At 37.9% G+C, this 25,932-nt stretch overlaps 1 protein-coding gene across 5 annotated transcripts in view; it reads left to right on the top strand.

Annotated features, from left to right (window-relative positions):
* Nucleotides 1-25,932, top strand: part of LRBA (LPS responsive beige-like anchor protein) — a 423,407-nt gene that overhangs the window by 85,203 nt on the left and 312,272 nt on the right. For 3 of the 5 annotated variants that reach the window (XM_075421113.1, XM_075421114.1, XM_075421112.1), the window contains exons 23-32: nucleotides 3,107-4,138; nucleotides 5,195-5,370; nucleotides 6,605-6,758; nucleotides 7,166-7,346; nucleotides 8,056-8,112; nucleotides 8,620-8,753; nucleotides 9,125-9,232; nucleotides 11,787-11,958; nucleotides 12,598-13,036; nucleotides 24,643-24,776. In XM_075421113.1, coding sequence (XP_075277228.1) covers nucleotides 3,107-4,138; nucleotides 5,195-5,370; nucleotides 6,605-6,758; nucleotides 7,166-7,346; nucleotides 8,056-8,112; nucleotides 8,620-8,753; nucleotides 9,125-9,232; nucleotides 11,787-11,958; nucleotides 12,598-13,036; nucleotides 24,643-24,776 — 2,587 coding nt within the window. The remainder of the gene's footprint in view (nucleotides 1-3,106; nucleotides 4,139-5,194; nucleotides 5,371-6,604; nucleotides 6,759-7,165; nucleotides 7,347-8,055; nucleotides 8,113-8,619; nucleotides 8,754-9,124; nucleotides 9,233-11,786; nucleotides 11,959-12,597; nucleotides 13,037-24,642; nucleotides 24,777-25,932) is intronic. The other 2 variants (XM_075421117.1, XM_075421115.1) reach the window with 1 other exon arrangement.

Here is a 25,932-nt window from a genome sequence, read left to right as displayed (position 1 = left end):
TGTTCCCTCAGCAAGTTTGCTGATGACACAAAACTGGGAGGAGTGGTGGATACACCAGAAGGCTGTGCTGCCATTCAGCGTGACCTGGACAGGCTGGAGAGTTGGGCAGAGAGGAACCTGATGAAATTCAACACGGGCAAGTGCAGGGTCCTGCAGCTGGGGAGGAACAACCCAATGCACCAGTACAGGCTTGGGACGGACCTGCTGGAGTGCAGCTCTGTGGAGAGGGACCTGGGTGTCCTGGTGGATAACAGGTTGACCATGAGCCAGCAGTGTGCCCTGGCTGCCAAGAAAGCTAATGGGATCCTGGGATGCATTAGGAGGAGTGTGGCCAGCAGGTCAAGGGAGGTTCTCCTTCCCCTCTACTCTGCCCTGGTGAGGCCTCATCTGGAGTACTGTGTCCAGTTCTGGGCTCCCCAGTTCAAGAAAGATGAAGAGCTACTGGAGAGAGTCCAGGGGAGGGCTACAAGGATGGTGAGGGGACTGGAGTACCTGTCCTATGAGGAAAGGCTGAGGGAGCTGAGCTTGTTCAGCCTGGAGAAGAGAAGGCTGCGAGGGGACCTTATAAATACTTATAAATATCTTCAGGGTGGGTGTCAGGAGGATGGGGCCAAACTGTTTTCAGTGGTGCCCAGCGACAGGACAAGGGGAAACAGGCATAAACTGAAGCATAGGAAGTTCCGTCCGAACATGAGAAAGAGCTTCTTCCCTCTGAGGGTGATGGAGCCCTGGAACAGGCTGCCCAGGGGGGTTGTGGAGTCTCCTCCTCTGGAGATATTCAAAACCCACCTGGATGAGGTCATGTGCAACCTGCTGTAGGTGACCGTGCTTTGGCAGGGGGATTGGATTAGATGATCCCCAGAGGTCCCTTCCAACACCTACCATTCTGTGATTTTTCACATGTATTTTTTGAAGTGAATGTAGCTATAAGAATTCTGGTACTGAAGACAGAAATAAGTAAAGGTAGCTATGTTATCACAGATCTGTTACAGCTATACTTGCGTTGTGTAGGTGACATGTATACACATTGTGGGTCAGTGTGTTCTCTGGGAAATGTATATGATAAGTCTTGTTGAAATAAGCCAACAGTATTTTTATTTGTCAAATGTCTCTAGTACTCATTGGAATAAAACTCTTTAGTAGTTCTGGCAATGGAGGAAGCAACGGAGATAGAGAGAAGAGGGAAAGCTAGCTAGAGATAAGCTGAAGTCGTGAAGATTTCTGCTTCAGAAAAGAAATTATTTGAGCAAAAACAGCAGCATTGCCTAATGTTTTTGAAAACAAAAGTGCACGGGAGCGCTTATTAGCATGGTCTATTTTGGATTGCTTTTGACATCCTGATTGTAGTTCAGGAAGGAAGTAATTCTAAAATAATAATGCTTCCTCCCTGTATTTAGCAATAACCTGTAACCAAATACTTTATAGATCCGTTGTGACAGATGGATGAACTTTCAGTCATTTGTAATCATTTGCACTTTTTTGTTTGTACATAACTGATACAAAACTAGTAAGGAAGACTTTTTTTTAAGCAGGAGGAGAAAGATATCCCAGTTTTATTGCTAGAGACTAAAATTTCAGTTAAATCAACTTGAAGAAATAACCTGCTTCAGGTCGTATGTTAGAATAGTATGCTGCTCCTACAGTACTTCAGTTTGTTTGATTGATGGAGAAAACAGTATGTTAAAAAGCTAATGTTGACAACTCAACCTGCCAAGAATATTCCTTTTTACCTTTGTTCTGTCTTTGCTTCTCTCTGATTTGTTAACTGTAATTTCTACTACCTTTTTAACCTGTCAAGTTAGTTTTTTACTTACATGTATCGTCTTAAGAGAAAAATATTCCTACTGACTGTCACTTTGAATACCATGTATATAGAATTTTCAGATGAGATCCAAATAAATGGGTTTAGTATGTAAGAGAATAAGAAAATGTGCATTTATGGATTTAGTAAAATGTCCTGATCTGCTTTGTCTATGGAAAATGTTTATGATAAAGAAAAAGGTTTAAAAAAATAAAACCCTCAGCTGCCGCTTATATGTTGGGAAAATTTTCAGAACTAAACTTACAGATAAATAAACACTTCTGTTATAGAAGATAAATCTAAATCCTAAACAGAAAGATGGGGATAAACTAAATTGAATGACAGTGTAATAAAAATTTCAGTTAATCTAGTGAGATTTTCTTTCAGCACACAACTATTTATTTGGGCAATTTAGTTTTATTGGTGTGTATAGAAAAATCTTTATATCTGGAATTTTTATATACCTAAAAACAATAACAATTTTTTTCAGCTCATCCGTAGGAAGGTCTTCTCACTTTAATCAGATTGTGTAGCTGTTCTCATGTGCCTTTTAGACTGGGTGAATAGCATTCACCATCAGAAATGTCCTCCTGAGATTTTTAGGTATCATTTGGAGGTCCTCAGTATTTTGGCTTCGTTACATATTTGTCTCTGCTCTGGCTTTGTGGGGTTGTGTTTTTTTATGTAAACTTCTCAAAAGTTTGTTTTCACGGATTGTTGAGCATACTCAAGGTGCCAAAGTGATGTGAAAGCTTAGGTATAGAAAGTGCCCCTGGTATTTGTCACAGTGTCCCCCCTTAGAAAAAAATTCAGATTGTCAGCTATCTCAAATTTAGTAATTCTCTGGATGTTATCCTTGATGCATTTTTATCTCCATCCTATACAATTACATGAATGCAAATAGCATGACTCTAATTACACATGACTGAGTAGCTCAGGAAATAATGTGTTAACTATAAATATTAAACTTTTAACATTTTCACTGCTTCTACTAGAAGTAGTCTTTAAAGCTCTGAGTACTTCTAGTAAACACTTATTTTCTTTAGGATCAGTCTAGGATTTTTTGACCCAGGTGTTACCTTTTTTTTTTTTTTCCTTTTGGCCAGGAAGAACAGGTACAATTAAGACAAAAGTTGCTCTTGGTTGATGTGATCTCCAATGTGAAATTATTTTTTTGCCATGAGGACAGCGTCCAATATAAATATGTAGTATAACATTGTGATATGAGCAATGATTTTTTTTCCCCCCCGACAAAATAGTCATTAATGTATAATTTTTAATGTACTTTCAATTCTGTTCCTTTAGGTAACTTTTGAAGTGCACAAAGAGAGTCTTTCTCAAATGTATAGGGACTACCAAGAGAAAGAAAGTGAGGCGAGTGGAATATGTTCTTCAACTCCAATTAGAACAATCTCTGGAGTTAGCAAAGAAGTTGAAACCAAGGAAGAGCAACAATGTTTGGAGTTAAAAGAAGATGCTACTGCTCCTTCCTGCATTATTGATGATGGTATGGAGTGCAGTACTGAAAAAAAAGAGACAAATACCTCATCGGATGGGGACCAACAAACTCATTCAGTGTCTAATCATAGGGAGGAGTTAGAGGGGGAAGGCAGGGAGGCTACACAGGATTTAAAAGCAGTGTCTTGTGCAGAATTTTCTCTAGAACCAGAAGCAATGAAGCCCTGTGTTTCAGAAATTAGTACTGGAATAGCTGAAGCAATTGAAGATTCTCTGAGCAAAGCTGATGAGCTTCTAGAAGAAACAGTAGCTGTCACTACTGCTTCTATAGTAATGCAAGCTACTTTGGAAGGAGAAACTCCTGAAAGTCCAGAAAGACAGGAAAAATCCACATTAGAGGTGGAAGATGAAGACGACTTTGTTGATTTGAAAGTGGAAAGTGGTATGCCTTTAGTCTCAGAAGAGTTTGCAGAAACAAAGAAGAAACATAGCTCTAATGAAAGTGAAGTGACAAAGCAGGAAAAAGCAATAGAGAAGGAACCTGAATCTGTGCTTTTGAAACCTGAAGATATTGAAGGTGTGGATGGGAACAAACAAGAACTGACTTCTTTACCAGAGACAGCGAGTTCTGCAGTTCAAGAAGCAGCAAATCAGTCAGATTCAGAAGGGAAAAAGAAGCTGAAGGAAGAAAAGATTCTTTTTAGTGAAACCAAAACAGATGAAGAAAATGCAAATGCGCATGTGTCAGAGCCTGCTGGAGCCTCTGACAAAAGAATTGCCAAGCTTGATGTTTCTAGTGTTGCATCAGATACAGAAAAACTGGAACTGAAAGCGAACACTTGTCTAGAAGCACCTCTGCCCCCCAGATCCATAGCTGAGGTAAATTCTACCTGTCCTTCATCTGTCTAGCTTTAATGGAAAAAAAAGTTCTTATTTTATGAGATTTTGAAAAAGTGTGCCCATTCATATTTTGGGGATTTTAATGTGTATGCATTTTGTGAGTTGCCAAAAGAATACTTTCAACCCTTCATTAAAATAGTCATAATTCTTATTAATTTGTGTACTGAGAAGTCTCTGAGATTCTATTCTTTGTACATCCAATTATGGCTGCTGATGGAGACTGAGTATTTGACTAGATGGACACTTTGTCTGTGTTGATACTTCTGTTCTTGTGTTTGAAGAATTGAAAGAAACATTTATATATTCTGAGAGGATTTTATCTAGACTTACGCTTCTTTACTCAGCCTCACTTTTACTCTTTTCAGTGAACATTGCTTGTGCAGAACAAAGTAGCACTAAGTTTCTTTCATATCCTGATGAAACTTTAAAAAATATTTTTTATGCTAGCTGCTCTGCAGGAGGTACACACCCACACACCCCCCCAAAAAAACCAAAAAACAACCAAAACAACTAAAAAAATTCATAGGATTGTTACTCCATCACATCAGCCTACCTTTGTGCAAGTGTAAGTTAAAACTGGGCCTCTGTTGCATGCTGCAGTGCTCCACCCAGCTAGTTTTTAGTTTCCAACTCGGCTTTCCATGGTTAAATAGTCATGTATCTGAGTACTTCCCTTCTGCAGAGATACCTGCTAATGGATGCTCTTCATTCTGCACCATTCTTCCTTAAAGGAGGAAAACCACTGTCTACAGCAACATATGCTCCCCCTGTGGTAAGGCTGGGTTGCTGCTTGCGTATGCCTAGCATGACAGGTGTGGTAGTGCAGCTGTATAGACTAGTTTGTAGGTTTGGTGTATCTATCGAATAGCATTTGTGTAATAGTTTTTAGCTTTATTTGTAACCATGTACACAGTCTAAACTTGTTTGAATATCTAAAATCTCAAGTCTATTAAACACATCTCAGTATGTGCCATGGAAACTAATAAACAGAGTGTGTGTGTGTTTGTTTTTTTTGTCTGCAAACTGTGTGTTTAGACCACAAGGCAGCAAGATTCTTCAGGACAAGAGCTAGCTGCTACATCAGATGGGCAGAGAAGAGACTCTCGGTCAGCTGTGTTCCGTATTCCTGAGTTTAAGTGGTCACAGATGCATCAGCGCTTGCTCACAGACTTACTGTTTTCCATAGAAACAGATATACAGATGTGGAGAAGGTAAATGTCTGTGCTTTATATGGAATGATGTAGACTGGTATTTCAATTATAATTAAGTTGAGTTTTTGTTGAAACTGCATCAGAGTCACTCTTTGAATTCAAATTTTGTACATCTAGGATTTTACTCATTCAGTAGCCTGACTTATTTTGTGATCTATACCCAAATATGAGATTTTTTAAGACTCTTTACAGACATAAATATGTATTGGATGAGGGCCTACGCATATAATTTGACTGAAATCCTGGCTACTTTTAAGTCAGTGGCAGTCTTGCAGTTGATTTTTATTGGACCGTGATTTTCATGTTCCTAATGTATGTAAGGGCCTGTATCTTTTATTAGTATCTAAATATGGACTAAAAAAAAAATCTATCACAAATAGTATTTTTTACTTCTGCATTTACATGCAATGTGTTGCTGCTTCGGTAGGGTTCTTTGAACACAGAGATGTTCTGTGCATTTAAAAATTAGCTTGTAACAGGGATCTGGGATGTAATCATCAAGGTGAATTTAGTAAAAAAAGGAAACTTCGAAAACTGTAATTCTGCATTTCAGTGTTTTGATTTAAGAACTTAAATAAGGGTGTTGTCTACTATTAGCTTGCAGTAGTGAATGTCAATTTTAAATTAAATCATAGACGTCTACGAACCTGATAAAAAGGAGTGTAAGGATTAAGAAACAGAGTATTTAAATGATTAAAACAACTTAAACTGAGGTTAATTTTTGTCTGACTATTATTTTTCGTACGTGATTAACCTCTCAGGACATCATCAGATACAGCTAAAATACATTTTTAGTTTAGGTTCTGTTTTACTTTAGGTTCTGTTTTAGGTTTCGTGGTTTGCTGATTTTTAATTTCTCTGAGAAGCCCTTAGTATTTGCTTTATTTTTCCAAGGATTTAAGTTCAAATCTAGTTCATGCTTCCAGGAAACTTTCTTGTGTTGCCTGATACAGTGACTTTTGCTATAGCAGATAATCATAGACCAGTCTATAATGTCCCTTCATCCAAATGATGATTAACACACATCTTGATCTTTTTACCAAGCTATGATCTGGAGAAATTCAAGAACAGAAAGGAAAGGTAGTTTTAGATTTAGATTAAGGCATGTCAGTTGACCCTTACAGTCGTGATATTTTCTGCCCCACTGCTAACTGTCTGGTTTAGTTTTATGAAAGCATAAAGATGCTAAAATATCACAAATATAAGCTGTATTCTGAATGTGTTTTTTGGACAGCCATTCTACAAAAACAGTGATGGACTTTGTGAATAGCAGTGACAATGTCATATTTGTGCACAACACAATTCACCTCATCTCTCAAGTGATGGACAACATGATCATGGCTTGTGGTGGTATATTGCCATTGCTTTCTGCTGCCACATCTGCTACTGTAAGAAATTTCATTTCTGTTGGAAAATTTGTCTCTTGTGGGACGATGTCTGTCTTTATGCAGTGTATTAACTATTATTTCTGTCCTTTTGGGAAACAGAAATGTGTGTGGGGTGTTTCCACAAGCATCTCTTTCCTCCCTTTGCTACCCTCCATCCTTTCCGTAAGATAAATTGGGTGCCTGTCCTCTTTGCCTGAAGACGTAAAAAGAAGTTGCCTAGCCTCATTGTCCCACAGTGGTCATGGATGGGATTAAATCCCAATATTAATGATTGTTCCTAGAATATGACTAATTACTACTTTTAAGTGTGACTGAAAATGGACTTCCAGCATACATTGTTCATTTAAGTTGTAGGAATATCATCTTTGTGAAGAAGTAACTGTTGCTCTCAATTTTTCTCTGTGTAGCATGAATTGGAGAATATTGAGCCAACTCAAGGACTTTCAGTAGAAGCATCTCTAACATTTCTTCAGAGATTAATCAACCTTGTGGATGTGCTCATTTTTGCAAGCTCTCTTGGTTTCACTGAAATTGAGTCTGAGAAAAATATGTCATCTGGAGGAATTCTGCGTCAGTGTCTTCGTTTGGGTAAGCAAATACAACAACTTAATGAGCACAGGAACTTGCTGTTATGAAATAGCAATTGTTAGCTTTTTTCCTGTCCTTTTTTTGTTAAGATTAAATTTAGTTAAAGAAGCATTGGGATCCTTTACTATTTTACTATTACTGTGTTCTGTGATGCATACACATGGGGTTCTTTTCTTCTTTAAAAAGTTTAAATAAAACAAGTTATTAAGTTTGGTAGCCTGGGTGTTGTGGATGCATGTTTTGATTTTATCCATGAAGGTATTTCTTTTTCCAAAGTTCCCCAAATATTCAAGGCAGAGAATATAGCTGCTTAAGAAAAAGAAATTTTATACTATATTCAAAATCATGAATCTTTACAATATGTCAAAAAGAGATTTAAATCTTGAGGTCAGTAGATGAAGGTATGGTGAACACTAGAGATGTAAATTTCCGAAGAGTAGGGTTCAAATCGGGCAGTAGTTGAATCCAATATTACAGTAAGTTTGCATCAAATTGGATTGAAATTAAGTGGTCATTACCTAAAAAGGTAATTACTGTTCTGGAAATGACAACATACAAGATCATAACTCAGTTCAGTTTGTTAATACAGGAGGAGAGTATTCATGCTAGTTGCATGCTGTAAGACTTTTTGTAATGAAAAGTTTAATTTGCATGAGTGCCAGAGCAGCTCAGAGCCTCAACAGTAACTAGCCTTCCTCTCCCTTTCTAGGCAATTATAACTTTGTGCAGGTAGAACAAGATTTATGGGATGCAAACAGGTATAGAGGTGGGGTAGTTCTTTTTTTCCTTTGAAAATAATATTTAGAAGATGAAACAGGTACAGTTGTGAAACTGAAAAAATAAATCCTGTAACTCCAGAACATTTAGTCCAAGAGTAACAGAGCATTGTGAAGCAAACATTGTCATTTGTTTCACTAGTGTGTTACTTGTCTGTCTTCCTTGCTAGTCTGTGAAATTTAGCTGTCTTCACACTCCCCACCCCATGGTAGTATGCATGGTAAAATTTCAGTGAGGGTTGCTAACTTACTCACTTTGAAGTATCCATTAGATATAGCATTCATGTTCTAATAGTTTAGTATTAATTATAAATCGTTAAAGAATTTAGAGCATTGTTTTGCAACTATTTAAAATTTATGGAAGCAAAATATCATTTTACTGATGTGCTTAAACTTTTTAGTTTAAGTGATAAACAGAAATGTATTATATATCTCTGTAAGGGATATAAACACTACTATTTCCTGGAGTAATTCTTAACATCTCTTTTCCCTGCAAGTATGTGCGGTAGCAGTAAGAAATTGCTTGGAGTGTCAGCAGCATGCACAGATGAAGCCTATTGGAGACACTGGGAAAAACCAAAAAACAGTGCAGAGCTTTACAGGAACAGGGAAGTCTGCAGCAAAGGCAAATGTAAGACCACACTCAGGAACACAAAATGCAGTAATTATTACTCTGCAGAGGGATAAGTTTTTAAATTTATATCTGCACCATTGATACTTTAATAGAGCTGAACGGCATGAACACTGGAAATCCTGAAGCAGTTTTTGCAAGATGTGAATTTAACACATATTTAACCTTCCACGGTGAAATAAATCTGTCACAAGAATTTGCCAGATTTTTTTTTTTCCCTTTAAAGATGAAGTGCGTATCTGATCTTTGTGCTCTACTTATGCCATGTGATACAATATGATGTACGGTGGGTGATTGTACACGCTTAATGATACTTGGTAGAATGTTTTTAAAAACAGAATCTGAAAGAATTGCTTTTTTTTTTTCAATAGAGTCCAGTGGACGTTGTGATTGGTGGCATTTCTCCAATCCGAGACCATGACAGACTTCTACAGGATATGGATATTAATCGACTTCGAGCAGTAGTGTTCAGGGATATAGTAAGTTACAAATAATGTTCTTTTCTTTGTAGTTAGATTTCTGCGTATATCTGTTTCCTGAACACTTGCTATGTGTTACACAGTTCAGCTAAATTGAATTTACGAAAACTGAATACTGCTCACAGTAATACTCTTTAGCTGTTGTAGTGTCTGGGATTGGAAGGAGGGAGAGGCAAAAATTGCTGCCTGCGGATCAGGCTCTTTGGTGTGTTCCTAAGAGCTGATTCTCTGGAATTTTGCATATAGTATATTAAATATGCTGTGTTTAGTACAAATACATATTTTCATATGCTGTACATAGGCAAACTGTTTATGTATACTATGTACCATAAAGATGTTTATGTATACTTTTTGAAAAATGAGTATCTTTCTAGCTAATTAGAAAGCAGAAGTCATCTCTAATTCCTTTACGTCCCCTCAGAGGAACTGATTTGTGTGCATGTGCAGTAAATATGCGTATGTGTTTTAGCCTTGAATTGACTAAAAATACCTTTGCCCTATGTCAGCAACTTTAAAGCTTATATTGAGGAAATTGAAATTGATTGCTTAAAAAAAAAAACACAGAAAAAACACACAAAACCAAAAAACTGCTCTGTAAGTAAATACAGCAGCTATAATGGCTATGAGTCATCGGTGGCCACAAGCTTAGACACCAGAACTTATTTTACAATAATTGGACTATTTAGGAAGTATAATGATTTACAGAGTGTCGTTTGTTCTGTCCAGAATGGTAAAGGATCTTTGGTTTTTGTCTTTACAGCAATTCTTGATTAAAACAAACTTCCTTCAACCCCACTTCAGTATCTGTGTGCAAAAGAGTAACAGGAAGTGCATCTTCCATACTGGTGGCAACTACAATATTCCTAATGATGCAATCTTCAAAATCAAGCACGCTTTGTCTGCTCATTTTTTTCTGTTAAAAAAACCAATATACACACACAACCTCTGGGGTTTTTTTTGCTTATCTAATCCACCAGGTCTTCTGTTACACAAATAAACGTAAAATGATGCAATAACTCTGCTTTTTGGCTGCTGTGTTGAGCTGTGGAGAAAAAGTAGACTTTAGAGTATGTATTTTGGAATAGTTTTTAGCTGAGCTGCTTATACTTGCATCTAAATATTATATGTTTGATTTGCACACAGTTTTTTTACATTGCATTCAACACATAGAATTGTGATTGCCATGATTTGAACCTGTTTAGGAGGAATTCGGATGGATTCCACTTAACCACCAGTAGCAGCATTTCTAGTACGATATGAACTTTATTTCATGGAGTTCTACAAACATAGCAGAATAAATATGGAAGGGGTAGTGCTAATTCACTGGATCACAACTTTACTAAGTACAGTTGGAAACTGTGTTGCAAAAATTCATCTAGCAAGAAAATTCTTTATAATCCTTACCATTCTAGGGGACTTCCATCAATCTCATACTGCGCGTGCCTAATGCTATCCTGTTCTAAGCTTACTGTTTCTGTCTTGTTCTGTGTAAGTTATGGATTTGTGTTGAGCCAAGAGGGGTATAGGTTGTTTCTTCAGCATAACAGATAGGATCCACCTATGTTTTCTAGTTCTTAAAAGAGAACTTCTCATAAACTTCTTCCAGTATAGCTTACTGAAGAACTCTTCATGGAATGTGGGTCTTCAATAGGCACTACAATCATGATAAAATGAGCTTTGCAGTTTAACTCATCTTCTTGAACTGCTCGGAGAGAAAAATTTAATACTACTTGCCCTTCTGTAAATGAGGCAACACCTCTCCCCCCTGCTCCTACTGGTTAGTCAGTGAAGGATCCAAATATTCAGTTCTGCTGTGATCCCAAAGTGTACAAAGGTTTTCTTCCTTTGACAGCCAAAGTGGACAGACTTAGGCTAAATTATAATGTCTAGTCAGATCTGGGAGATGTCTTTTGCTTCTGTTTCACTAGGAATGACTGAGTACGCTGGGAAGGTACCTGGCATGGTTCATACTAAGATTTGTTTTTAAGATTTTCTTAACATCTCTCCATAAAATTACAGCTGTAATGCAAATGTGTATTTGCCAATTCTTGTTTAAATTGTACCTAATACAGTACATCTACCTGGACAATCTGGTGATGAAATAAAACCTTAACACTGTTCTGGAATTTGTTCCACTTCCTTCATTAATATGGCATAGTTTATAAATGCTTTTACAGTTTTATTGAGTACACTTGCTTGGCTGTACTTCACAGCAAATGCTGTTAATATCTTGGCACATGTGAGGAAACATAATAGAGGAAACATCTGTAAATAAATAAAAGGGACCTAATCCTTGCACTGATTCGAAGCATGTAGTCAAAACAAAACCTTAGTCAAAGTTGTCATATTTATAGACGTGCCACTTGAATACAGTTGCTGTATTCCTAGTTTTATAGGTGAGACAAACTGTGACTAGAGAATATTGTTCTTCCATTGTTGACATATCAGCTTACACTCAGTCTGTTTATGGTAGCACTGGGCATACTTTACAGAAGAATAAACATGCTGCTGGAATTGTAATGGAAAAATCAGTCTGTGTGTCTTTTTTTTACAGGAGGATAGTAAACAGGCTCAGTTTTTGGCTTTGGCTGTTGTATATTTTATTTCTGTGCTCATGGTTTCAAAATACAGAGATATACTAGAACCCCAGAATGAAAGACAACCACCAAACCATACCCAGTCCTTCAAGGAATCAGAGAATGAAAATAATGAAACTCCTACTACAGGTGAACTGTTAAATATTTGGCCAAATGAAATAATGTGGCTTATGCATCTTAGAATTCTGTAGAAGTCCATGTGAGATTGTATGGAAATATGTGCATTGTAACCACTTAAATAAACAACATTGTAGTATTCAGTTTACCTCAGTATTTGTGTGTATCTTTTTCTGATCTGAGAAGAACCTAATATATAGATTGATTTTGCTGTGTAGAGGTGGTTAATCTCAATGAGGTAGCTAAGTATTCACAAATGCTTGTTGCAGAAACATTACTATTTTGTGTAAAGTAAGCATAGACAGGCAGCTATTTGTTTCCACTGTAAGAATTCTTTCTTCTGTTATTCTTTAAGGCAATGAATGAATTTTCATTCTTTGACTGTTTGACTCAATATCTTCTATTTCGTTGTCTTGATTTTTGGATGTTATAGCTTTTCAGGCTTCTCAGAAATTAGAGGGAAATTTTTCTATTTTAAGTTTCCTGTTAAATACTTACAGATAATATTAAATATCTAAGTAAGCAAGAGGGAATACTTATAGCTGTGTTATTTCACTTGTCACCTATTGGTATTACTTTAGGAGCAATGTGTTGAATGCTATTCTGTTACTAATGAACTTAAAATGTGTTTTCTGGTTTTGGTATGAACAGATGTGGAAAATCCATCTTCTGCTCTCGGTGCTTCAGCCTCCACTGACGACTCAGAAAGTACAGTGTCTGTACGAAGAAGGGATTCTGTTCTTTGGGAGGAATCAGCTTCAGGGCAAACAAACAGTTCTGGTAGTGTTGCTGAAGCAGGACCTCTGAATGTCAGTGCAGGTCCAGATGCAATCAGTGAAGTATTATGCACACTCTCATTAGAAGTAAAGAAGTCTCAGAAGGGCAGAAATGAGACAGGGACTGAGGTTAGTAAGCCTGCAACTTCTGTGCCAGCTGCAAAAAATGTCAATGTAAAGGACATCCTGAGAAGCTTGGTAAGCACACCAGCTGATGGGACTGCAGTGGATGCTGCTCTTCTGCCACCAACCTTCCTTGGAATTCTTGGCGATGGTGCTGCTGAGCAGCCTGTACAGTTCCATTCCTTTGACAGGTAATGTAGCTTCTAAAATATTTGGGCTATTTTATTTTGCTTAAGATATCTGTATGGAACAGAAGCATTCACATTTCAGCTCACCAGATTTCATGTACAGTGTCATCTAGTACTTGGTATAATCAAGACTCTTTGATTTACAAGTAGAACTTCTGACTACAGAGTGCACAGGCTTCACGTAGGTTCATCATGAAGCTGTGTTCTGTAATTTGTGGCAAGTTGTGCTAGAAAAGACTGTGGAAGTTAGAAATGACTGGTAGTTGGGTTATCCTTCAAGGTCTTGAAGCCAGCACCTCATTGTAAGAGTTAACTCCTCTGTCTCTATCCATGTTACAGCTCAGAAGCAATATGGTAAGAGGACCAATAAATTGCCTAGAAATGACTGCAAGAGTAAAAGAAAAAATTAAGGGTGTAAACTGTTTATCTTTCCTGTTCTCTTATTCTGAACTGCAGCACTTGCAGATGAGTGCTGCTGTGCTGTGCATATTTAGTCAGTTTTTAAGGACTCGGGGAAATAAAATGGACATTAAATAACTTAATGTAATGATGTGTAGATTAGCTTGTGTATTGATCACAAAGCTGTATCCAGTTTCTGTTGTTGTGGGTCTGCAAAAGAATACTGGTTTAATAATAGTTACAAATGGATTGAAAACAATGCAGTAATCATCTAGGTGTCCTTCTACCTATAGAATACTCCAAATGCATCTGTGTTCTGCCTTCTGGTCCTAAAGGCCTACTTTAAATCTTTCAGGCTTCATTCAGTAAATATATCCCTAAGCTATTAGATTTGCTTTGTTGTTGTAATAGCTTTTAAAATTTTGTTTGATTTTAATAAATATCTACCTGCCTTAATACTCAAATGTTGCAGTGGATTTAAAATGGGGCATTCCTGCTGTATTTCTCTTTCTTTTAGGTTGAAGTCACTCTTTCCTGATAATAATTCTGGATCTTGGTGCCATTAGCTCCTTATCTTTTCCCAAGTTTAGTAGACCACATTATCTTTTACATTGCATACTGACTTGTACCTCTCCAGGATTCCCAAAAACATCAAAGAAAACAAAGAACAAAACAAAGAATCCCATAACACTTGCATTCCTGCCTCTGGAAAAGCCTTAGTCATATCCAGAAATCCTACAGTCGATCTGATGCATGGAAAGCGCTTGTTAACATACCAGTATCTGATCCTTTGCTTTTTTGTGAACTTCCTCTGGCTCTGATGTCTTTGCAGTCTATGGGTGCCTTGCTCAAACTAGTGAAGTTAAGATAACCCAGGAAAGGAGGGCAGCTCTGCCAGGGCTATGGATGCAGCTGTCACAACACGTCTTCTCAGCTCAGATTGCCATATCACTAGTTGGGGAAGAGATGGTGATGGTTGTCTGGCTAGATTAGATGCAGATGGTGTACGCTAGCATTTGGCCCCCTTGCTCTTGTCTCAAAGTAAATAGTGTGCTCTGCTGTGATGCTAAACAGAGGACAACTCGTTTTGGGAGCAGTAGGAGGATTAAGGCAGAGGAGAAAACTGGGAAAAGAGGGACACTGAGTTAGAACTTCTCATGCCTGTCTCCCTGCTGCTGCCCAAGTGCTTTTAGCCTGTCCCTGTTGAGGCCTATCATTGTTCTTTACAACAAGCGGGCAGTTGATGTGAAATAGCATAGTGCTTTAGTCTGTGACTAATGTTTTTGTTCAGGAAATTCCTGTTGTTCATTGCTGAGTGGTAGACACTTGAACCACAAAATAATATTTGTCTGGAGATCTGGTACAGAAGTGCATGTTGCATTTAGAAATTATTTTTTAGCTGTTGCTGAAACTGAAGGTTGGTGCTGCCTGTGCAAATCTGATTAGAATTGGTGTCAAGCAGGTTAACTTGGTGGGAAGTAATTGTGCGCTTGCAGTCCTGATATCTGACATAGGTAGATTATGCCTACAAAGCCTTCTTATCAGAGAAAATTGTACTGTTTGATTTGGTAACCTGTACACTAATGAAATACTGGACATAGGTAGCAGCCCTTCAGTCACTTGCAATTTTGTGTTCTTTTTTCTGTATAGTTACAAAGCCATTCAAATAACAAAAAAAAACCCCTTAAATTGCTGAGAGTTTTCTAAAGCAAGTCACTGAAAAGTTGGACTTCTTGCTGTTTTGCCCTTTTACTTTGCCAGTGCCACACTGTCCCAGATGGACTCTTCTCTCCTTTTCCTACCTCTGAAGTGCCAGCCATTTGTAGCCACAACTCTCAACATTCTCTCACTTAACCTTGAGGCATAATTACTATATCAGACACTGAAAGGAAGCTGGTCTAGGGGAGGAGTAGTAGGGATGCATGGGCTGAAGCAGTAGACAGCATGTGAATGGAAGAGTGGACGGCAAGGGGGTTTGTAGGTGTTTATGTAGTTATCTGGACTGCTCCACAGTGATGACTTGTGGGTATTAGTTTCCTGTGACATTTTGTGTTTAGTCGGTGGGGCTAAATATATGAGGAAAAGGTCATGAACTAATACAAAGTATTTTGTCCCTCAGCAGTTGCACATGACCTTGGTTATGTCAGCTCTGCATTTCTAAGTTGCTTAATTTTTCATTTCGTTCCTTTTGTGGGTATGTCCAGTAGACAAAAGCGTACTTAATGATGTACTTAAGTCTTGCCTCTTGTCAATTGTCATCTGGTAGTGACATGCACAATCTTGCATCTGTGGTAAATACATTGATCTATGATAAGGCATGTTGCTAGCTAGCTAATATATCAGTTAATCAAAAAGACAGAATAATGGTTTAGGTGAAACATTTGTATTTAAAATTATATAGGTAGGAAAGTTACATGACCACTTGAAGGTGACTGTATCTTTATATAGGGCAACTCTGCTTAAAATACAAGTTTGTGCTCTGAAATGACACCTAGTGACAACAGCAGGAAGGAATTTGTACCAGGGAAAGAAAAACCTTTTTAGAAGAAACTGTAATAGAGTTGGAAATAGTAGCTCATATCTTTGGGGTAGACAAAAATACCAAGGTACATTGGGAAAGTTTGGAAAAACAGGCCTTGGGATACTCTCATTTTCTGCATCTGGTTTACGTTTAATATATTGTGTGTTAGCAAACACAAGTTCTATGAGTAAACTTGTTTAGTTCTAAAGACACTTTGTTAAAAGTTGTTCCCATGTAGCAGTTTACCAGTGGGGTAGCTCTGAGAATTTCAAAGCATCTCTCCGATCCTGCATTTATCTCGGGAATGCTGTGTCAGAAATCAAAACTCTCCTCATATCTTAAGGATTATCAACTTCCCAGCCATAGCTGGAGAGTATACAGTAACAGCTATGTGAGTGAAACCTTACTGAGAGGCTGCCAGGCTGTAAGCCTTTGCGAACAACTAGGTGTATGTGTTCATTCCCATGCCAAAAATCTTCCGCTTATCTTATGTGAAGATGCAGTCTTGTGTTTAGTGGGTGCCAGGGGTTTATCATGATAAAGTTCAAGACTTGCATTGGCTTTTTCCCAAGAAGCACAGGGACATGAATTAATGCTCCAGTTTAATTGTGTCCTAAAAACAGCAGTTTTCTTATTTTGTAGTAATCTTGTAGAAAAAGAAGGGGGGCTAATGCAAGCAAATTTAAATAAAACAAATAAAATTAACCAATTATTAGGATTAAAAAAAGACATGACATTTCTCTTCAGTTAGTTAATAAAACCCATAACCTATCACTTGCCATTTCTACTGTGCAATTTAAAATAAAACCTTGGTCTCTTCTGACTACTTCTGCTCTTTGTGGAAACATGTCATTATAAGAAACTGATGCTGAGAGTTCAGAGTAATATAGGCTCTTAAATCGTGATCTTGTACCATAAAGCCTGAATCTGCAGCTAAACTGTAACTTACAGAATAGATATGTTAATAAGCTTGTTTATCTTTTTGGAACATCTTCTATAAGCTGCTTAGTTTGGCTCAGCCTGTGTTTACGCATTTGTCAGTCAGTGGCATGAATGTGCCTATGTAATGGTTGGTTGTGGCATGTCAGTTAAATTTAATCGAAGTCCTTGTTTATATGGAATGAATACATTTTAGACTTCATTGATTTGGGCTTCAAATGTAAAAAGAATAAACTTGTCAATGACAAGATTAAGTCTGCCAGGTACAGGTAGAGAGAGACAGAATAGGAGAACAGGGGATCTGCAGATCAAGGTGCATATGCTGTGATGAGAAGCTCAGCTCTTTTGGTACACCAACAGTTTGCATTCTGTAGGGGCTGAAGGAGCAAAGTGTTTGAAGTCTTCTCCCTGCCAAGCTGATTTTGAAGTTCTCTTATGAAATTGATTGTATTCTTTCTATCATCTCTTCTCTTCCCCTCCCCTCCCCCCAACCCCGATCTCTCATGATTTAGAGTGTCTCTTATTCTTCCTTTCTCCTTGGATATTTCAAGGGGATCATAAGAGATTAAGTATTATCTAGAGACAGCAGAGCCCATAGAATGACACTGACATGGCAGGCTGCTTTGCTGGCTCACAAAGTAGAGGTAAAAATAAGTCTCTGATCCTCTTTATTGGTCTTTTGCTAATTGCATAGGAGCTCTGCAGCGGACAATGTTTTGGAACAAGAGTAACTTCTTTTGGTTTTGAATTAAAACAATAATCCCATAGGGAAACAGACAGACTCTCACACTTGTTGCTACTCAATGCTGAAAAATTGGAATGCTAAGAATTAAATGTGTATAAATACCTGTATGTCAAGGGGAATTAGCGTTTATGTAAGTTTTTTTTAAATTATAGCGAGGTCATCAGTTTGGCCTGGCCCATGTTGTGTTAGGAATATTTGACTTGAGCCCAAGAAAAATTTGGAACTTGAAATATATTTAAAATTAATTGAAGACTTTCTAACTTAAAAAAAAATAGGAAAAAGTACTCAAAATTTAAGAGATATTTATAGATATTTTGTATCTTTATATTGAAACAGAATAGTCAGTGGTCTGAAACCAACAAAGCTTGCAGTAAGTAAATCCTCATGGAGTTTGACGTAATAGATCATTATTGTGTAAGCCTTTGTCTGTGATAGAAGTCAGTGTTCGGCTCAGTGGTCTGTGCTCATTCAGCAGTGAATAATTGTCTGCAATACGAAGGCTTCTTACGCTTCAGCATAATTGGGACTAATAACACACTGACCTTCTAGCTAGGATGTATTTATGGTGGCTAGTTCTCACTATGCCTAACCTATGTTTGTCAGTTCATGTGCTGTAAATTCCTACTTTGAACCTTAAATATTTTATTTTAAATTTAAAAAGGCAAACATCTAATATAGTCATGTAAATGAGGCAACTAAACTATCATTTTTTTAGTGCTTGAAGTCTGCTTGAAATGCACCTTAAGAATATTTTTTGGTGCAATTTTTCTAGTTTGTTTTATTTCTCCTGTATGTGAATATTATGATAATGGATGTTATAATACACGAATGTAACCTAAAAATATAGAGTTAATTGAAGTGGTGTGATAAGGTGAATGTTAGAGTAAAATGTATTGACAGTTTTCTTCTATGTCTCTACACGTGTGTGAGGTTGCTTAATGTACATTGTTATTCTGATTAAATTAATTCATGATTACAGATGTTTTTTAAAATATGTTGTTTTTGTAAGTGTAAGGAAATATACTATAAGGCCACTTATGAATATTTTATTCACATGTGTAGCAATATTTAACTTTTAAAAAAATGTTTGTCTATTTAGCTACAAAAAAGGACTGTCTTATTTGTGTACTCTTTAAAAGCAAGTGTCCTATTACTGGAGATAATTTCAAAGCACATGAATTTTTAAAACACTTCTCTGAAAAATTTACCTGATTTAATAATGTGCTAAACACTCCATGTTTCCCACATAGTTTATTTACTACAATATTTGATCTTCATTTTTTCACTGTCTCATACATTCTTTCTGCCAGTTGCATTCATTTTACCTTTATTAGCATTTAAATAATCTTTCAAAAGAAGAACATGGATGGTTAATGGCAAATATTTCTGTTTGAACACAGTTGCATTTCTATCTAAATATTCAGAGAAAATACCATATTACTGTACAAAGTAGGAAAGATATGGGAATTTCAGAATGTAAATAAAGAAACATGAGCAATGTTTATGCTTCAGATATCTTAATTTGCTTTCCAGTAGGTGATAAATATGAAACTATGTCATTGCTGAGCTGTACTTTCGTACCTTGAAGAAGATATGGAAATGGAAGCTCCTAAAACAAATACTGCAACTGTAACGTTGGTAAATCGCACCGTTGAAAGGGATGACATACGTAGTAGTAAACATTACATTACAAATAGTGCAGCAATGTAATGGTGTTAATATAAAGTAATAATGTTAAGATACTTCGATGTTTTGGTTTGCTGTTCTCGAGCTATTTTAAGGATTTTTTTTAATAGAAGGTCGTGGCAACTGACCAGAAGACAGAGAGAAAGTACATTGAGGACCTGGGGTTTCTTTACATCACATTTTTGGACAATATCCAGCACTTCTTTTGGCTGTGTGCTTCAGATTGACACAGCTGTCAGGAGAAGGGACCTTCTTTCCTCACCAGAAATACTGTTTGTTTTAGTTTGGGTGGAAAAATCAGAACTGTTGCAGTAGACTGTTGAAGATCACTATCTAAAATAAATTATATTCAGAACTAGTCTAAGGCTAGGAAACAGCTTTATGGTGAGTTGTTCAAAGCCTCTGTTTTCTTCCAAGGTTCGGATTTCTTAATGTGAAGCACCGGTTTCTCCAGCCTCTGTATTGTTGCCTTTTATCTTGCTTTATAGTTACAGAGCACAGCAGAAGTCTTTGGCTGTGGTGCATCATGAATACTCTGAATCCTTAACCAAGCTTGTAACAGAGGGGATCAAGATCTAACATGACCTTTAAATATGAGAATTATTGTAGAATTTATGAAGTACACTTTTTATTTATTTTAAAGCTTTTTTAGCCAAAAGCTAAATTTTTTTTTCAGTGTGATATGGTAAACAACCAAAGTTTCTCAGAAAACTTTTTGAAAGTCAGTGTCTCTTGGTCAAAGCGTGTGGTGACTGTGTCTGGAATACATACATGCACACCAATATGTACTGTTTATAAGGCAGCATATGTTCTGTATTTCCAAGTCTGAAACCTGTACTTACTCATTTTTATTCCTTGAATCAAAGCAAAAGGAATTATGTTGGGTAATTAAAAAAAAAAAGCCTGCTAACAGCACTACTTTGCAGCTGTGTATTAGTGCCGTATTCCTGGTGCTAGTAATCAGAGTATCTTCCTTAAAGTGAATGCCATTGCTAGATACTGAAAACTGTAATAGAAGTGGCAGAATATAATTCCCCTTTTATGTACTTCATGGAAAGTAAGTTACTGAAGATGAAAGTAGCAGCTGTACTTGCATTCTGAAGCTTCTATGGATTTGAAGGTGATAAGGTATACAAATGATCTTAAAAGGTAAAAGGGACTATTGTGGTCATTTATTGCTGTCTGACGCAGCCCAGCGGGGGAAAAAAAGGCGAATTCCTTTGCTTGGATGCACCTTTCTTTGGGTAGCTTATAGAGTGTCTGGCAGCTTGCTGAAACTGCTCCCTCAGTGCAACTACAGTTAAGCAAGCTGAAGGTCAGTAGAAGTTTACAGGAAAGAATGATAATATATAGTGCTGTGTCAGAAACAGCACAGAGAGTGGAAGACTGTTGTAGCTGGGATTTCTTTTGTCTCCACTCATTGTCACCTGCAGATGAGCGGTGTTAAGGTAAGAGCCGTATCTGCTCACAGGCTTCCTTGCTCCCACACAGTTCCAGAACTGTTACTAGCCCTGTGAGGAGCTGCTTTCAGTAGCACTAAAAATTACTCCTCTGCTAAAATTCCTTCTTGATCCTTCCAGCATATTCATTCTTGTGTTTTCATCTGAAAAGGAGAAGTTGTAATATATAAAATTAGTTGAAATTCAGCCATTTATGTGTAATTTTTTTTAAGGTGTGGGTCTGGCTTGCCCTTTGCAACTTAAAATACCACCTGTTTTGCAGTTCCTGGGGCTCTTAATAGAGTCAGAGGGGTAAGGTCAGTAGCGTTCATAGGCAGTCAGAGGACACAGCTATTCTCATTTGAGGTTTTGAGAGAATTCTGAGTGATTTTAAGCCCTGGAGACAGAAGACTTACCTAGAAGATTTTTTTTTTTTTTTTTTTTTTTACCTGGAAGGTAGTTTGGTGTTTTCCAATTTAAAATTAATTACATGAATGATTTGTTTTGAGGAGAGGTGCCCGAGGACTGGAGAAAGGCCAATGTCAGTTCAATCTTCAAAAAGGGCAAGAAGGAGGACCCAGGGAACTACATGCCAGTCAGCCTCACCTCCATCCCGGGAAAGGTGATGGAGCAGCTTATCCTGGAGGTCATCAACAAGCAAGTGGAGGAAAAGAAGGTTGTCAGGAGTAGTCAGCATGGATTCACCAAGGAGAAATCATGCCTGACCAATCTGATAGCTTTCTACGATGGCATAACTGGCTGGGTAGATGAAGGGGAGAGTGGTGGATGTTGTGTACCTCGACTTCAGCAAGGCTTTTGACACTGTCTCCCATAACATCCTCCTAGAGAAGCTGAGGAAGTGTGGGCTGGATGAGTGGTCAGTGAGGTGGATTGAGAACTGGCTGAATGGCAGAACTCAGAGGGTTGTCATCAGCAGCTCTGAGTCTAGTTGGAGGCTGGTAACAAGTGGTGTCCCCCAGGGGTCAGTACTGGGCCCAGTCTTGTTTAACATCTTCATCAACGACCTGGATGAAGAGTTAGAATGTACCCTCAGCAAGTTTGCTGATGACACCAAACTGGGAGGTGTGGTAGACACACCGGAAGGCTGTGCTGCCATTCAGCGTGACCTGGATAGGCTGGAAAGTTGGGCAGAGAGGAACCTGATGAGGTTCAACAAAGGCAAATGCAGGGTCCTGCAGCTGGGGAGGAACAACCCCATGCACCAGTACAGGCTTGGGGTGGACCTGCTGGAGTGCAGCTCTGTGGAGAGGGACCTGGGTGTCCTGGTGGACGACAGGTTGACCATGAGCCAGCAGTGTGCCCTGGCTGCCAAGAAGGCCAATGTCATTCTGGGATGCATTAGGAGGAGTGTGGCCAGCAGGTCGAGGGAGGTTCTCCTTCCCCTGTACTCTGCCCTGGTGAGGCCCCATCTGGAGTACTGTGTCCAGTTCTGGGCTCCCCAGTTCAAGAAAGATGAAGAGCTACTGGAGAGAGTCCAGCAGAGGGCTACAAGGATGGTGAGGGGACTGGAGCATCTGTCCTACGAGGAAAGGCTGAGGGAGCTGGGCTTGTTCAGCCTGAAGAAGAGAAGGCTGCGAGGGGACCTTATAAATGCTTATAAATATCTTCAGGGTGGGTGTCAGGAGGATGGGGTCAAACTGTTTTCAGTGGTGTCCGGTGACCAGAGAAGGGGCAATGGGCACAAACTGAGGCACAGGAAGTTCCATCTGAACATGAGGAAGAACTTCTTCCCTCTGAGGGTGATGGAGCACTGGAACAGGCTGCCCAGGGAGGTTGTGGAGTCTCCTTCTCTGGAGATATTCAAGACCCACCTGGACAAGGTCCTGTGCAGCGTGCTGTAGGTGACCCTGCTTCAGCAGGAGGGTTGGACTAGATGACCCACAGAGGTCCCTTCCAACCCCTACTATTCTGTGATTCTGTATGTCCACAATTGCCACCTACATGTGCACCAAAATTTGTCACTAAACATTCTGCCATATCTACTTGCATCCAAAGTAAATGTGTGTGTATTAGCAGCGAATGGATAATTGTTTCTGTAACTTAGTGGATGCGCAAAGAAATATTTCTAGCTCGTGCACTGAGATCTCACAGAGTCCACGTGAATAGACATGTATTTGTTATATGTCTGTATGATTTGGGATTAATATTATTGATCAGTATTTCTTGAATTGAATAACTATACAGTAAAAGAACTTAAAATCTGTAAAGGAGCACGCCTGGGCTTTAGTGCTGGGTCATGAATGCTGGAGAAATGTCCAAAAGTTCTGCTATGTGTGGGTGCATCTTGTGCTCGGTAAACTTGTATTAATTTCCAGGCCTCTTCCAGGTGTGTGAATGTGTGTTATAAAGTAGTAGTGAACAGTTTCCAGACAGTGAATGTCACAATCTTGAGCGAGAGATCCACTTCTTATACCTGGGTGATGCAAAATTCACCAATAATGTGGCTATAATTTAGATGACAGTCTAAATATATGAATGTCACTGCATTATTCATGTTTCAGGGAAACTGACATAAACGTGAGCAAATGTCACGGTTTAGGTATAGTATCTTGACTTGGGGTTCAGGTGTTACTGCTTCTATTTTTTTACTGTATAGTTAACGTTAGCAGTCACCCTTATCATGATATGACATGTACTGCCTCCAAGTATGGTGCCTGCCTACTCCTGCCATTAAGGAGGGCTGATTTAATCAGTAATGTGGTGTAGCTTCTGTGACATCCTTTGGACTGAAGAAGGGAGTCAAATACAGTCCTTTTTTCCTATTCTAGGAAGAACTATTTTAGAAATATTTGACAGAACTTCTTTAGTTGTTATTAGCACACCTGAATTTGGGTCAAGTTTCTAAGTTACTTTGTTTAGAAAATGGATATTTTAATGCTATTAAGGGAATACTTTCACTGTGTAGTTATAGTACTGTCAACAAAAGATGTGATTAAATAAATTGAACGTTGAAGATTTTCGGCTTACGGTTAACACCAGGTAATTAAAAGTAAGCGCTGCTGTGGGAGTGCATTGTATATCAGCTGTACTCTTTACCTCATTAGCTGTGTTTTTGCATGTTTATGGAGCTAACCTTCAATTAAAAATGCCTTTAATGTATGCTTAGCAAGGCATTTTAGGTATTTGGAATAAAGTACTACAATTTAATTGAAATTACTATAGCATAAATAGATGTCTTAGTAACATGTGAGATAAATCTCAGTGCCTAACTTGTCACTTTGTATCTTTTCTTCCTGTGTAATCTTTAATGCTGACTGTAAGGCCTCACTTTTAACTTGTATAAGAAATGGAGATTCTCCCTTAAACTCTAAAGTATGTTTGGATTTGTTAGACAAGTAAAACTTTATTAACAAGATACACTGAAATTCATGCCTTAGCCATATTTTTGCGACGTGTGGATGTTTGTATGTGCACACAGTTATGTGTTAGGATTAGTCATCTGTTCTGCTTTAGAATACCAGAAGTAGTGTACTGTCAAGGCAACCTTCAGTGTTGATAATTTATCTTGTGTTTTTGTTTTGGATACTGTGATATCTTTTGTAAATAGTTGCCTGAAATGTAAACCCAAATGTTCAGGAAACTAAGGTGAAAACTAAAACCTACTTGCAGGTCACTTATCCTGCTGATCTTCTAACTGTGTGCTTGTTTGTCAGAGATTTTGCAGAAGTGGATGAGCTAATAAACAAGGGTGAAGTGTCCGTTAGGTTAAGGTAGATTTCCAAAGATGATGAAAAAAGAAAATAGGGAAGGAATGGTACTTTTGCAGGACATAGAAGTGTATGTGCTAGATGTGTAAACAAGGATCATGATGTGTAAATCTTCATACAGTATTATTTACTAGCTTTTTGTCTTCACCTAGGAGTGTCGTTGTACCACCGAAGAAATCAACTATTTCATCTTCTACAGCTGCTATAGGTGTTCCTACAAATGCTGTCAGTATGGTTTCTTCTTTAGATTCAGCTCAAGCTCCAGATTTGTCAGGAGAATCTCCTGGTGAGTAAGGGTAAATTTGACAACTGAAATCCCAACCTTTCCTCTCTTGCTTCTCCCTCCCTCACCATTCACTCTGAATACAGATGAACAAACTTTTGTCACGTGTTTTTTGTTATGTGAAAGTGATATGTTTTTCAATAGTTATCCATATCTCAATAGACTGTAGATGAGAACAATTGTTTTTCAGACATTAAGTCATTAGCTGCCTTCCGTTGTAATATTGATTAGTGTGTATATATATTATCAGTCTATAGACGAGTCTTGCGTATACTGAGAATATTGATACTTATTGCTGGTTGTATTTTCTAAGGGGAAAATGTGCCAATAATCGGGGAAGATGGTGTTTTAGACTTTTTTTTTTTTAAGCTACTGGGCTGTATGTCATATAACGTCCTAGATTATCATCAGTCAAAAGGACCTTGGAGACCTTTGTATCCTACATACTACTTTGTCTATATCTTTGTCATATGCCCTTATACAGCAGCTTCCAGACCTGCATTCAGTATCTGTGCCTCTAATAGAGACCAGTATCAGATACTTTACTGGCAAACAGATGTGTCTCTAGGTTAAATTGGACCAACTGTCAGTGACATTGTATGGGTTCAAGAATGTAAGAATTCATCCTTTTTGATGTTTTCTTAGAATTTATACCTCATATAATTTTTAAAAAATTTATACGTAGGTTATTTTTTACATTTGTGTAGCTACAGCATCAAAACTAGCAATAATAAAAAGTAGTGTATTAAAAACAAGCTTTGCTAAACTTTTTTGGGATTCTCCTTTTGCCTTCATCTAGCAGAACAAACGCAAATGTCTGAGCAATATTTGTCATAATTTCAAGATTTCTCACAGTTTTTGTTTATTTAGTCTAAAGACTGCTTTTTGTAACAGATTTTGTTATGTAAAATATTGTAGGGTATTTGTCCAAGGATGCATGTGCTAGTGCTGAGTAGGACTGCAAATTATATGCAATTGTTTCCAATAGCATTAGCCTGAGGTCAGATTCTGTGTTGATGCTGAACTAATTGCTTTGGACAGTTTTTTCAGTGGGGACAAAATTGAGTAGGCTGTTTATAAGCAAGTGGTCCTTTGAACCCTGAGTATCTCTGGTCATTCTGTATGAGATAAATGATGTTTAACCTTATATGCTGTGTCA

This window comes from Opisthocomus hoazin, chromosome 5, assembly GCF_030867145.1.
Source record: "Opisthocomus hoazin isolate bOpiHoa1 chromosome 5, bOpiHoa1.hap1, whole genome shotgun sequence".
Taxonomy (NCBI): Eukaryota; Metazoa; Chordata; class Aves; order Opisthocomiformes; family Opisthocomidae; genus Opisthocomus; species Opisthocomus hoazin.
The sequence above is the reverse complement of the archived record's forward strand: the minus strand, read 5'-3'. Positions and strand labels throughout refer to the sequence as shown.